Source organism: Bos taurus, chromosome 29 (assembly GCF_002263795.3).
Source record: "Bos taurus isolate L1 Dominette 01449 registration number 42190680 breed Hereford chromosome 29, ARS-UCD2.0, whole genome shotgun sequence".
Lineage (NCBI taxonomy): Eukaryota > Metazoa > Chordata > Mammalia > Artiodactyla > Bovidae > Bos > Bos taurus.
In genome coordinates, this window is record NC_037356.1 from 45,856,587 (window position 1) to 45,870,646 (window position 14,060).

The 14,060-nt window shown below is 57.8% G+C and overlaps 1 protein-coding gene across 5 annotated transcripts in view; it reads left to right on the forward strand.

Annotated features, from left to right (window-relative positions):
• The window catches only part of LRP5 (LDL receptor related protein 5), a 124,510-nt gene that overhangs the window by 53,273 nt on the left and 57,177 nt on the right, over positions 1 to 14,060 (forward strand). For all 5 annotated transcript variants that reach the window (XM_024987583.2, XM_024987586.2, XM_024987588.2 and 2 more), the window contains exon 5: positions 420 to 551. In XM_024987583.2, the coding sequence (XP_024843351.1) occupies positions 420 to 551 (132 nt within the window). The remainder of the gene's footprint in view (positions 1 to 419; positions 552 to 14,060) is intronic.

Genomic DNA, 14,060 nt, shown 5'->3' on the forward strand with positions numbered 1-14,060 from the left:
CCCCGAATCCTGTCCTGGGCAGAGTGAGATGCCAGGAGTGTCAGTTCAGTTGCATTGTGCCAGGGAGAGCAAAAAGTCTCGTCATCAGCATCGAGAGGCTCGGCTCTGTGTGGCCATCGAGCGCCTGTGCAGAGCCCATGAGGTCCAAGCATGTGACAGATAAGACAGGCCTCTGCTCTAGGAACCCCCAACCCAGGGCGGCACCACTGCCAGGCGGACAGGTCCTGGCATCCTGCCAGCGAGGGCTGGGGGTGGCCTCCACGGGGGAGGTGGCCATGGAGGGGCCCTGATGTAGACGGGGTTTCTCATTGTAGGAAATTGGGAGGAGGAGGGGCGGGGAGGATGCCCACCTCGGGCGAGGCGGGAGTGGGGGTCGAGGGTCAGTTCCGGAATGGTGTCCCCCGCCCCGTTTCCCGCAGACCACACGCGGTGTGAGGAGGACAACGGCGGCTGCTCCCATCTGTGCCTGCTGTCCCCGCGGGAGCCCTTCTACGCCTGCGCCTGCCCCACGGGCGTGCAGCTTCAGGACAACGGCCAGACGTGCAAGGCAGGTGAGCCGGGGAGGGGCGGCCGCCGGCCTGGGTGCCCACCATCTGCTTCCCTCGGGGAGGGGCTTACACGGTCTGGGCTCCGAGCCGCCGGGATTGGGTCAGATTTGGGCTCTGCTGCCCGACGGGCGCCCTGGGGTTCCCGTCTGTAAGAGGAGGTCGTGCCGGACGGGCTGAGACCCCGAGTGCCTAGCACCCTCCCTGCTTGTGTGATCACACCCTAAAAGCTGGCCGTTGTCAACTGTTAGGGTAAGGAGGGTGGTGTGCTGGGAACCGGGACGCAGGAGGCAGCGGCAGACACTTCGGCCTCTCCTCCCGCCTCTTCCGAGGGCTCCCAACTCTGCGGCACCACGGGCCCTGCCGAAAGCTCCTGTCTTTGCTCTTCTACTTTTTTCATAAGCGTTGCTGTGGAACTTATAATTCATTTTAAAAACATTTTATTTTTTATTATTATTTTTGTTTTGGCTACACTGTGTGGCAGTGTGGGATCTTGGCTCCCTGACCAAGGGTGGAAACCGTGCCCCCTGCTGTGGAAGCACAGACTCTTAACCCCTGGACCAGCAGGGAAATCCTATGATTCATTTTGACCCTTGCATCCCATTCTCTTGGAATCTTCCTGCCATAATCACCCACTTCCTTCCCACCCCCTGGAAACGTAGGTTGTGAACACATCCTTAACAGGAGTTATCTTCCGGATGCATGAAGTTTACCTGATTTCCCGCCCCCTGCACGAGTGATGTTCTTTGCTTTTGACATTTTTCCGCCTCTTTATTCTCCCCCTTACTTGTCGCTCGTTTGCTGCTTCAAGCACTCGTGCTGTGATTGTTGGTAATGAAGTTTCACCCGTCTTGGGGCGCTGCCTGGGGGCCTTTACTGCCAGGTGTGGGGTTCAGGGTGTGCTCTTCTGGAAATGATGTGTGTCCAGGATACAGCTTGTCCCTGGGGACGTCCAGGGCTCAGCACAGCCAGGCAGCACCAGGGTGAACTCGGGCCAGACCAGCGAGGGCGGTAGTGAGAGGCGACTGGAAGCAGCCACCCCTGGGCCAGCCCCACTTGAGGGAAAGAAAGGGAAGGTGAGGGCTTCCCTGGTGGGCTGGGGGCAGAAGGGAGGAGCAGTACTTCGTCCTGGATTTAAAACAAAAGTTCATGATGGCAAATCTGAAAAACGTGGCATCCGCTAGGTTCCACATACCCCCAGGTCGTTCCCACGCGCCTGCTGTGTGCTGGGGCTAAAGCAGGTAGCGAGCCAGGCAGGCCTGATTCCCCGCCGCTCACAGGGCACATGTGCCAGTTGGTCAGGTTGACAGGGAGCGGGCACACACATGAATAAAAGTTGTTAACAGATTTGGATCAGATTAATGCAAGACGCACGAAAGAGGCTGCGACAGAGTATAGTAAGTCCCCTAATCTGAATGAGTTCCCTTCTGGGAGTGCTGTAAGTGCACTTGGTTGGTAAGGCTAACAAAGTTAGCCAAGGGAACCCAACTAACACGATCGGGTATAGAGTACTGTGCTGTAATAGGCTTATAATACTTTTCATGCAAATAATACATAAGAAGCAAACAAACATGAAAATGGAAACATTTCTTACCTTAGGATAGTACCTTGGAAAGGACAGTAGAACAGTACAACAACAGAAAGGGCCAAAAGGGGCCGGCATCGAGTGAGCAGGCCAGAAGAGTTACTGACTGGGGGAGCAAGAGGAGGTGGGAGATGGCAGAGCCGCAGGGTGGTCAGCGACAAGAGACGGAGGGCGAGCTGCAGGGTCGGTCACCCCTGGCGTGGATGGCACAGGTTCTGATCCCCCGCCGGAACCAGATGCACGTTCGCATCTTTAAAGTTCGCAACTTGACGGCTTGTGTGTAGGGGGCTTACTGTAATGCACAGCGGCGGTGGGTCGGGGGGACTGACTGCCTGAAGTGGACGGCCAGAGAAGATCCACCCCAGGAGGCACCGTTTAAGCTGAGACTTGGGGATCAGCAGGGAGGAGGGAGATGGCCCAGAGAGAAGGAACAGCCTGTGTGGCTGCCCTGTGGCAGGAGCCAAGTTGGTGTCAGGACCGACCTCACAGGTGTCTGATCTGTGCAGGCACATGGAGCCCCACGTTCAGAAGAGCCCCATTTTGTGCTCTGTTGTCGACTTGAAAGGACCCTGCATTTTCACTCTGCAGTGGTCCCTGCGAATTATGGAGCCATTTCTGCTTTGTGTATTGCAGACACGAAAGGGAAATCTGGAAATGGTGCAGAGGTTTTGGTGTACCTTTCTCTGCTCTTTTGCCGTATGTGTCTATACATTTCGGTTGACAGTATTGCAGGAGTATTTGCAATTACATGAGATATGTCCCGGGTGGTTCAGTGGTAAAGAATCCGCCTGCCAGTGCAGGAGGCGCAGGAGATGTGGGTTTGATCCTTGGGTTAGGACGATCCCCTGGAGGAGGAAATGGCAACCCACTCCAGTATTGTTGCTGGGAAAATCCCATGGACAGAGGAGCCTGGTGGGGTACAGTGCGTGTGGTCACAGAGTCAGACGTGACTGGGTACGCACATGGCGCCTCAGGAGCGTGTGTCACTGCCTGAAGAATGTTCGTCAAGTGTGTGGACGTTCAAATCATCTTCCTCCTGTTGGGCAGTTCTGTTCTATTTCTGTTTTTGCAATTTCCGAGTCTCGCTGCTGTGAGAGGGCTGGCTTGGGGCCTGGCCCTGGAGGTAGAGTGATCTGGATGTGCTGTCTGTTACCTGCCATCGATGGGTGCTATCTGCCTGAGCCCTGTGTTGGATCGGCTGGTGATGTCTGCTCTGGGAGAGGGAGGGGGATACATAAATGGTTGCCATCTCCGCCCACTCCAAGTATGTAGAACCAGGCTGCATGTGGACATTTGGGGAAGGCTCAGTGATGGATGTGTCAACTTTAGAAAATACATGAGGACGATAGCCCGGAGATAGCATCACAGATAGCTGAGAAAGAGGTAGGTGAAAGAGGTCAGTATATTGTGGTCTTGGTGAAGAAGTACATGCAATCAAGCTCATATTTTTGCAGAAGGCTTCTGCTAGTCACAAGGAACAGACGTCACATCACATGAAGGGCTGTAGCGCTTTTCTAGATGTGAGGAGATACAAGAATTGGCTCATAAAATGGGCGTCTGAAGATGTCTAACCATCCGAAGGCCCGTCCTGCCAGCTTTTCCTGGAGCACAGATGCCTCCATTCCTACTCTCCACCCCGAGCTCCTTTCAGGACGTGTTGGAAGTCAGCAGCCGCAGCAGCATTCGATCTAATCTTGGTAGAGGTGGTGGCAAGTGCCCATGCTGCGTGCCAGTTTGTAGTCGACAGACACAACCCCAAGAAGGTAGTTCATGCAGCAGGGCCTTCCCCAGGGGGGCCTCGTGCAGCTGCTTCGGTTAGGGGGCCTTCCTGCGTCAAAGTTCCACCAGTGGGGTGTGGGCAGAAATGGGCCGTGAACCCTCATCGAAGCCCAGAGTCACGGCCCAGTGAAGTGGCACAGCCAGAGAAGCCTGGAGTTCCAGAAGGGACTTGACCAGGCCACCCTGGGGTGTAGCCCTGGGGCCCTGTTACTCTGTCCCTCCCTTCCTTGTCTGTGAGATGGGGAGTGGGGGCGGGTCGAGACCACCCCCTGCCAGGGAAGCTGTGGAGAACCCAGGGCGTCAACAGGAGTTGCAAATGCTGTGGACCCCCTGCACTTAGTGGGTCTACATAAACAGTAGCTATGCCCACCATTCACACCTTTGACACTGTGGCAGGCCCACACGGCTGGGTTTGCCTCCATTGTCCGAGGATCCTGCCACCCCCTGGGGGAGGCCCAGATTCCTTTCCAACCAGAACAAGTCGGGGCTGTAGGCTTCTTTCGGGTTTCCACCATCCCAGTAGCTGGGGCCTCTGAACTCTGAACTCTGAACTCTGGCCACTGCCTGGGGTCGAGTCTTTTGAGAGGATTGTGTACCCTCTGCAGGCATCACCCGCAGGGAGAGGGGTGGGAGGGCTTCCTGGAGGAGGCAGTACCTGGGGCTGGAAGCTCTGTGCTGGGAGCTGACACCGATACCCATGAGGGGAACTGGGGATTAGCAGCAAAGCCTGTCTTTCCTGTCGGAAGCAAGCCCTCGGGGGGGCGGGGTGTGCGGGGTATAGGGTGGGGTGGGGCTGGGGCTGACCCAGTTCCCAAAGAGCCCTGGGAGTCAGCCACTCCTGGTTTTGTCAGAACTGTCCCCTCCCCAGCTGTGAAGGACACTTTTTCAAATGACTCAGCTGGAGAATGCCAAGCTCGTGGAAGAAAAATGTTCTTGTTGTCATTCCGAGGGGCCCATGCTTGGGTGGGAGCGAGGCACAGGGCGGGGGTCTGCATAGAACATCGTCGCAATGAGGCTGCACTCACCTGCATTTGCTCCATATGCCCCGTCCAGGACCAGGGTGTCAGGTCAGAAGAGGGAACAGCTTAGACAAAAGCCGTGGATGGGAGTCTTGGTTTGCATGAGAATGGGATGCCCAGGGCCCGGTTTTCATAAGGCTGGTTCACAACCCACTTGCTTCCCACTGATGCAGGGTTCATTCCGGGGGGTCAAGGGCGGCTTATGTAGCTCCTGCCTTGGAGCTTGTTAGAAGCTGAAGCGATTTGGGGGCAGCCGGGGTGGGAAAGGGTAAACGGAATTTCCTAAATGTTTTCATTGAAGTCGAGAAGCAACCCAGAAGCTTCTTAGAGCATCTCAAGGGTTTGCCCCCAAGGTGGCTTTCTGGACATTCGAGGTGGTCCTCAAACACCTCCCTGTGTCCTTCACCCAGAGGAGCGCGAGCGTGAATGAGAAGGGGGTTCTGTCCCTGAGGGGGCCTCCTCGGCTGTCTGGGTGACAGATGCAGCGAGTCAGAGCCCGTCCTGTGAGCGAGGACCCAGCGGGGCTGAGGGTTTCAGATGTCACAAACAGTGACGCCTCCCCTGGCGGACAGGGGGCTTCGGGACTCGGGTCCCCCCACGCCCAGCCTCTGTTCTTTGCCACAGACAGAGTGTCATGTTAAAGGACGACGTTTGATGAAAAGGACCCCCCGCCTCCCGTCTCCTGAACACGGTGGCTGCCTTCCCTGCTCCTGCAGCCTCCCGAGCGGCCAGGGCTCCATGTCCCAGCGGACATAAATCATGTGTGGAATGCGGGTTTTGACTGCTGACGCCGTGCGGGGTATCAGCTGCAAACACTGCCTGGAGACAAGCTGGCAATGCGAGGGTAACATGAAGAAAGTGAGGCGCTGAAGCCTATTGAATGTCACTGGCGGGGCTCCGAGGATCTGGCGCAGGCGCCTTGCCGGCCGGAAGGCAGCAGTACCCATGGAGGGCTGCCAGGGTCTTACGAGGCTCGGGGTGTCCGGTAGGGAGGATGGAATTCCGGGAGCAGCTGAGGAGGCCCTGGGATCACTCAGGGATCTCCTCTTGGCTGAGGAATTGGTGAGGTCCAGGGTCCCACGGGGGTCAAGAGCCAAAGCCATGTGGTGAGGGCTCTGGAGGAAGCCCTGGGCTAGGGGGATGGCCTCTGGGACAGAGGGAAATGTTCACAGACTGTGCCTGGGCGGCTTCCGTCCAGGATACGGTGTGTCAAAGGCAACATTCGCGACATGTAACACAGTTCTGGTCTTCAGTTGAGAGCCTGCTGAAGACTTTGGGTAGCGAGGAAATACTCTCTTGGGCATACCCAGGATTTAGAGTGATTTTCTTGGTGGCTCAGATGGTAAAGAATCTGCCTGCATTGCAGGAGACTTAGGTTCGATTCCTGGGTTGGGAAGATCCTCTGGAGCAGGAAATGGCAACCTGGGACTCCAGTATTCTTGCCTAGAGAATTCCATGGACAGAGGAGCCTGGTGGGCTACAGTCCATGGGATCACAAAGAGTCAGACACGACTGAGCGGCTAACACTTCCACTTTTCAATCATGTGATGGCTTTCTGTGTGCAGCCTTCCTTTTATGAAACCTTAACTCATGTGCTGGCTGTGTGATCTTGGGAAATTGGCTCAGCCTCTCTGTGCTTCCATTTCCTCAGCAGTAAAAAGGGATGATCAGCTTCCCTGGTGGCTCAGACAGGAAAGAATCTGCCCATAATGTGGGAGACCTGGGTTTGATCCCTGGATTGCCAAGATCCCCTGGAGGAGGGCGTGGCAACCCACTCCAGTATTTTGCCTGGAGAATCCCCATGGACAGAGGAGCCTGGCGGGCTATTGTCCATGGGGTCACAAAGAGCTGGACACAACTAAGCGAGGAGTAAGCAGGTAGTACCTGATTCATGGGGTTGTTGAGAGGAAGGCCTGGCTGCCTAACAAATATGAGCTGTGCTTGAACTTGAACTTGAACTTGGAGCCAGGCAGGCATGATGGCAGGAGAGCAGTTCTTCCCTGGACATTTGGAATCAGGAATAGATGTGGATGCCAACTGGTACCCAGAGGAGCTGGGAGGGGGGCCCAGTGTTTGGGGAGCCCTGTTCGCCTGGCCAATGGGGAAGCCAGGCATGTGGCTCTCCTTTCTGGGGATGAAGGCCAGTGTTGAGCTAGAAGGATTCTGGATTGGGGCGGGGGCCTGGCTGTGTTGGAATTACCATCACCCACGTGACATCCAGGTTCCTGGCCCCAGCAAACCTCCATGACAAGGGACTAGGTGTGGGCGGCGGAGGGCTGCCTCTGCCCTGGATGTGTGCCCAAGGCAGCTGCCAGGTAGCGGGTCGGGAACTACCTGCACGGCCAGAAACTTCTCAGGATGGGAAGCCAGGGTCTCGTGCGTGACTTGCGGATTCCTGGCGCTCTCACCCCGGGTGCCTGACCTTTTATGCTTGTGTGTGTGTGTGCTAGTCACTCCGTCGTGTCCATCTCTTTGCAACCTCGAGTCCATGGGAATCTCCAGGCACGAATACTGGAGTGGGTTGCCATTTCCTCTTGAGGGGATCTTTCCGATCCAGGGATTGAACCCAGGTCTCCTGCATTGCAGGTGGATTCTTTACCAGCTGAAGCATCAGAGAAGGCCATGGAGTTGAATTTGAAGACATTTGTGTGACGTGCATGAATCCTGTTTTTTTCCTGATTTTGAGCCAGGGAGAGCCGGCCCTGTGCAGGGGTCAGTGCCTTCCCCAGGGGCAAAGCTGAGATGGGATGACGCTTGGACCCGGGAGCCTGCGACATCCTGAGGCGGGTCCGGGGGTCCCCCGGGAAGTGGAGGGTGGAGTGGGGAGGCTGGTTCACTTGCTGCTGAATGTCCACAGAGCGGGGAGCCCGTCCGCGCCCTGAGCTGCAGCCCCCTCGCTGGTGACGTGGGGAGATCGGAGGACGCCCCTCAGCAGGGCTGGAGCGGGTGTCAGGAGAGAGGCAGAGCCTGCCGGGCAGGGGCACACAGACAGGACAGGAGCCCTGGGATTCCCTGCCTGTGGGCCGAGGGGTGTCTCTTTTCCCACAGCCCCCTGGGCGGGGATGTGACACCCACTGGCTTCAGGGGCCTGTGTTTCTGGAGACCCAGGGAGGCACCGGTGGGTTCTGAGACTGGAGTGGTTGTCCCAGCAAGTGGCCCTCCTCTGCCTTGGCCCTGCTGCGGGCTGAATGAAGCCTGGGGGGAACCGAGTGACTCTGGTCCCCGAGGCGGGGAGCCCGCCCTGGGCCAGGAGCCCGGCCCGGGCCAGACCGCGAGCCCGCGTGCCCTCCAGCACCAGCCTCCCCGCCCCCTCCCTGGCAGCCACGCCGACGGAGGTGCCCGGCTGGCTTTGGTTTTCCCCATGTTTTTCCAATTATGTGGAATGGGCTAAAAACAGCAGTAGCGGGGCCTTATTTGGGAGTTACCACCACCGACCCAGGGCGCTCGCTCTTGCCACTGCTCCCAGCCGCTCGGGGGCCCGCCCCTCGGGGGACCTGCCCTGTTCTTCTGACTTCTGTCCCTGGGTCTTCCTCATGCCCGTGGGGCACGCCCCTCCTCGGGGCCTGAGTGACCTGGGCAGGTGATCTGTGGGCCCGTGTCTGGGGCATGTGGCTCTGCTACCCGGGGGTGGCCAGGAGGTACTGGGGTGTCATTCTCCATACCCCCAGCCCAGGCCTTTCCTGCTGATTGACGGCCCGCCTGCCGCACCTCGCCAGGAAGGAGTTTTAACAGATGTTCATGGGGACAGGAGACGAAAGGGCTGCGGAGATGTGGCCAGGCGGGGGCAGCCAGGGGGACAGAGGCGCCCACTGTCGGGTCTGATGGGCGGGCTGACAACTGGGCCCCTCGCGTCCGTCCGTCTGTCCGGGAGGATTAGCCGAGGCTCAGGCCTGAGGGATAAGGGGTGCGTTTGTTCCCAGTCTGGCTGTCTTGTCACTTATCGGGGAAGTAGGTCGAAGGGAAAAGAAAGGAGGCCCTTGTGGCCCAGGCTGCCGCCACCCGGGCAGTGATTGGCGTCGACTCTGCAAACAGAAGGCAGCTGCTGTTCTCAGCCACGGACCGTGAATTTTTAATAGCAAGAAAATCAGATTGCACCGTCCCAGGAAATGGTGTCACAAGCCCAAGCGCTGACTTTTTTTTTTTTTTTTAAGAAATTGAGGCATTTAATATAACTTGCAGACACACAGGTTCTAAGTGTAGATTTTGATTAGCTCTGACAGTTGTATACATCTACATAACCACCACCCCACACCAGATACAGAAGACTTCCACCACCCGGAAAGTTCCCTGGTGCCCTTGGCAGCCTCCCGCCATAAACCAAGCCCCCCACCCCCCATCCCCCCCACCGAGGCGGCCGCTGTCCTGACTTCCATCACCACGGATTAGTTTTGCCTGTTCCGGAACGTCATAGAAATGGAACCACACACCATGTGTTCTTTTGTGTCTGAGTCTGAAGACTAACTTTTAAAACTAATAAAAGAGGAGAGGGGAGCCTGCCATATTCTCTGAAAGAAAAAAGTGTCGTCGTGGGTCTGGGGCCTTGGACAGGCGGGTGTCCTGGGTGTGGTCAGGCGTGCGGATCCCCGTGTCCACCGGCCGCAGTGAGACTGCAGTCACTCGCCGCGTAGCCCCCTCCCTCCCAGTCTGTCCAATATGCCCCTTGCTTCTGCAGTCGTGCCCAGCTCCAGCCTGGCCCTGGATGGACCCCGGGGGCTGAGACGGGTCCCCTCAGGGACACATTCTGTGCTCTCAAGGTCCGGGCCCTGGTGGACGGACGCCCCAGCGCCCAGCACCTCCTGGGGGCTGGGAGTGACACTGTATGAGGCAGGGTCTCTGGCCGGCCTGCGTTGTCCACACGCACTGTCAGAGGCACAGGAGGGGCAGAGACGAGACCTGAGCCCAGCCCTCCCCTGCCCCGCCTAGGCCCTGGGGACGTCTGCCTGCATGCACCAGAGTCCTCTAGGGACGCCTCTGGTCTGCCTGGGCTCAGAGCAACCCCCGTGTGGGCTTGCTAAAGAATGGAGCCACCTGCCTGAAGAGGTGGGACGGAGCCTTCCTCATGCCAGTCCCGGGCTCTTTGCCAGACCCCCACCCCACATTCCTGCCTTTCAGGGAGCCTGGCTGCCCACTTCGCATTTGCCCATCCAACCACACTCTGTTGGAACATGTCTCTCTTCCCAGCCTCGCCTGGGGGCCTTATCCACACCTGAGTCCTACCCGTGAGGAATGGGCCAGCTTGCCTGCTCAGGGCCACTCAGGAGGGAAATGGGGCTGGGGGGTGAGGTCGGGTGTGACCCCCAGGGGGTGCTGCCTGTGGAGGGCCAGGTGAGGGGCCTGGGGACGGGACCAGAGGCAACTGGCTGCAGGGGGGGTGGTCACAGGGCTGGCACTGACCTGGCCGCTGTCCAGTGACCCCAGGCCTCAGGACGGGGGTCACCCCCGTCCCAGAGCCGTGCACTCAGGCCCAGCCCCAGGCGAGGGGGCCTACCCGGCCCGTGGTTCCCAGGGGCCGTAGCTTCCCTGCAGCCTGGCCGACAGGCCCGAGGTGGGCCGTGCGGGGGGACAGCTGCTCAGGCCTCAGGTTTCCAGCAGAGCCAGCGTCCGGCCTGGCCACTTCCTCTGTGCCTTGTGACCCTGTGGTCGCTCGGCGCGGTTTCCTGGGCTGGGGTGCCGGCCTGTGGTCTCAGTGTTTGTCCAACCGCTTACCCCAGGGGGGCAGTGGAGAAAATCAATTGCTAAAAAACAAAAACAAGCCGGCTGCCTGCCTGCTGTGAAGCTGTTTATGGCTTTAGAAGCTGCAGCGTGGACCATGGCCTACGCTGGGCCTGGCTCTGCCCGTGTGGCTCTGGGCCCGGGTCACGGTCAAGGCTGGCTCTGCCTCCCGTGGGGGCAGTGAGGGGAGATGGACACGGGAGACCCGAGAGCCAGGACGGGGGCTGAGGACGCGTCAGGCAGGCGGAGAGGTATCTCTGGCAGGAGGAGCCTTCGGGGGTGGTGCGGCCTTGGGGGAGCCTTGAGATGTGAACCTCGTCCTTCCTGTGGGGGGCTGTGACCTTGGAGTGCAGGTGGTTCAGCAGGGGATAGGGTGCTGTCCACCCTGCCTGCTGGGTTGGGGGACGGGGAACTCACAGGCCCCACCCCTTCCGTGTGTGGTCAGTCCAGGCCCTGGGATGCGCTCTTGTTTTGCTCATTGTGAAAAGTCCGTTTTCTGAGTTGAGGTGTGGAAGGGGTTAACCCTGAGGCCCTTTCAGGTGGCACCCACCCTGGGTGACCGCCACCAGCAGTGTCCTCCTCGTCTGCCATGGCTGTGGACGCTTCTTCCCCATCCCTTCCTTCTCCTGTTCTTCAGCTCAAACAGCTCAGAACCTGGAATCCGAATATGTCCCCCCGCAACCCCCCTACCCCCGTGGCAATTTAGTGGAGAGCTAGGGCACTCCCTGCCAGGTCACCCTTGAGAAAGCCGTCGTGGGTCCCCGGAATAAAGACCATCGCCCCACCTAGTCTGTGAGATCCCCTCGGGAGGAACTTGTGCATCATTTTTTAAAGCCTTTGTTTTTCTTGTTTTGAAGTGACATTTGTGTTTGCTGTAGGAAGGAAAACATAAAAAATAACTGGAGAAAATAAAAAACTCTCATAATTTTTCCACCGAGAGTGTTCTTGCCTGGAGAATCCCAGGGATGAGGGAGCCTAGTGGGCTGCCGTCTATGGGGTTGCACAGAGTCAGACACGACTGAAGCAACTTAGCAGCAGCAGCAGCAGAGATAGCTGCTGTTAATATTTTGAAGTGTATTTCTTGTCCTTTTATTTATTTATTTTTTTGGCTGTCGCATGTGGGATCTCCGTTTCTTGACCAGTGATCAAATCCGTGCTGCCTACAATGGAAGCGAGGCGTCTTAACCACTGGAGCACCAGGGCAGAGGGAGCACCCTGTCCTTTCTCCTGTGCCCGCATTCACATCTTGTGTGATTTGTTCGGGTCGTGTGTGTAGTAGCATCACGCTGACTTTCCCACCTACCGCCTCCCCAGCCTGTCCTGGCCCCGCCTTCTCCAGAGGGTGCCGCTGGGGCTTGTGTAATGACTGACCTGGACTCCAGCCCGTTCATGTATGTAATGCTTTCCTGGTGGCCCAGAGGGTAAAGCATCTGCCTGCAACGCTTGGGACCTGGGTTCGATCCCTGGCTCGGGAAGATCCCCTGGAGAAGGAAAAGGCAACCCACTGTGGTACTCTTGCCTGGAGAATCCCATGGACAGAGATGCCTGGTGGGCTACCGTCCACGGGGTCGAAGAGAGTCGGACACGACTGAGCAACTTCGCTTTCACTTTTTTTCCTTTAGTGAGATCTCTAGGTTCTTTACAGGTTCTTCCTTTCGGGTTTGGGTTTTGCTGTTTTCACAAAGCCTTGGGGACCCTCTGTGATGGAGAACCCGTGTCCATTTCTAGCTGCTGCTTTGGGCTGGCTTCTCGGAGGGGAAGTTGCCTGGTCAGAGGGTCCCTAAGCCACACTGCCATCCAGGAAGTGTGCCCGGGACAGTCCCCTGGGAGGTGGGGACATACTGACCCCGCTGGCAGCAACAGGACTCTCACTTCTACCTGCAAGAATCCTCCTGCAATGCAGGCGACCCGGCTTCTATCGCTGGGTCAGGAAAATCCCCGGGAGAATTCCACGGACAGAGGAGCCCAGTGGGCTACAGTCCGTGAGTTCACAGAGTCAGACACAATTGAGCGACTAACGCTTGGGCGTCCCTGGTGGCTCAAATGGTCAAGTTACCAAGAAGTTACCCGTTTCTCATGTTTATTGATTGTGTTTTTTGTCTTCTGTTAGTCTGTGTTTATGGTCTTTGCCCGTTTATTGTTGGGGTCTGGGTAGTTTTCTTATTGATTTATATGCCTTTTAACTTTCTTTAAAATACTTAACGGACTTTAAGTGGAGTGGAGAGCACTCGGAGTCGCTCTGTGTCCGCCTCCGTCCTGACGTGGTTTGCCGTGTCATCAGACTATGGTTCTGATACTCTAAAAGTCACGCGTATTGTCCCACGCAAGGACTAGCAAACCCCCAGCCCCACCCGTGGGCCAGGCGGCTCACGGCCTGTTTGGGGGCAGCTGTGGGCTAAGTTCGGTCTTTACACGGTTGAACGAAGATCACGAGAGGAGTGTTTGGTGACGTGGGAAAGCGGTAGGACCTTCAGGGTTTGGCGCCCACGTAGGACGCTTTGCTTGCACACCTTTGCTGACGCGTCAACTGTGGCAGCTTCTACACGGTGGTGCAGCCGAGGGGCCATGAGAGGCGGCTGTGGCCTTGCCGAGCCCGGAGCGTTTGCCGCCTGCCCCTGGGTGGAAGGCACACAGAGCCCTGTGGCGACTGGAAGGCGGGCCGGAGGGTGCGAAGATGATGCTGGTCACAAGGGCTTCCTTTGGCCTCTTTCCCGGGGGGCTCTGTGTGTCTCCTGGCCGGGCTGTGCTGCCCCCATGGCCTGTCCTTTCCATGAGGCTTCTTTGCAGACAGGGGTGGGCACAGAGCTGCCCCAACATCCAGTGTGCAGAAGGTATTCAGGGTAGAGTCGTGGTCTGCTGGGCCACCCTCGGCGGGTACCCAGCCTCCAAGCTCAGATCAGACCCCACGGAAAGGGGGCGGTGGAGGGTTGCCCCACACCTGCCTGCGGGGCTGCAGAGCGGCCTCCGCAGCACCCCTGTGTCTGGAGTTCCTGCCCTTGAACCCGTCCTTCTATGGAAAATGTCCCCCTGCCCCATGCTCCCCAACTGTTGGGAACAGAATCATAGCCCCCCCAAAAGACAACAGTGAAGCCCCCAGCCTTGGAGCCTGTGAATATGACCTGATTAGGAAATAGTCTCTGCAGCGGGAACCAAGACAAGGTTGTGCTGTGTTTGGATCGGCCCGACACCCAGGGACCAGTCATCTTCTCAGAGGGAGGCTTAGGCACAGACCCCGGGGGAGGAGGGCGTGTTAAGACGGAGGCAAGCAGCCACAGACCAGGGGCCTGTCTGGGATTGCTGGCAACGACCAGAAGCTGGAAGAGGCTGAGAACGGTTCTTCCCAGAGTCTTTCGTGGGAGCTTGGCCCTGCCAGCACCTTGATTTTTAATATTTAATTTATTTATGTATTAATGTTTATTT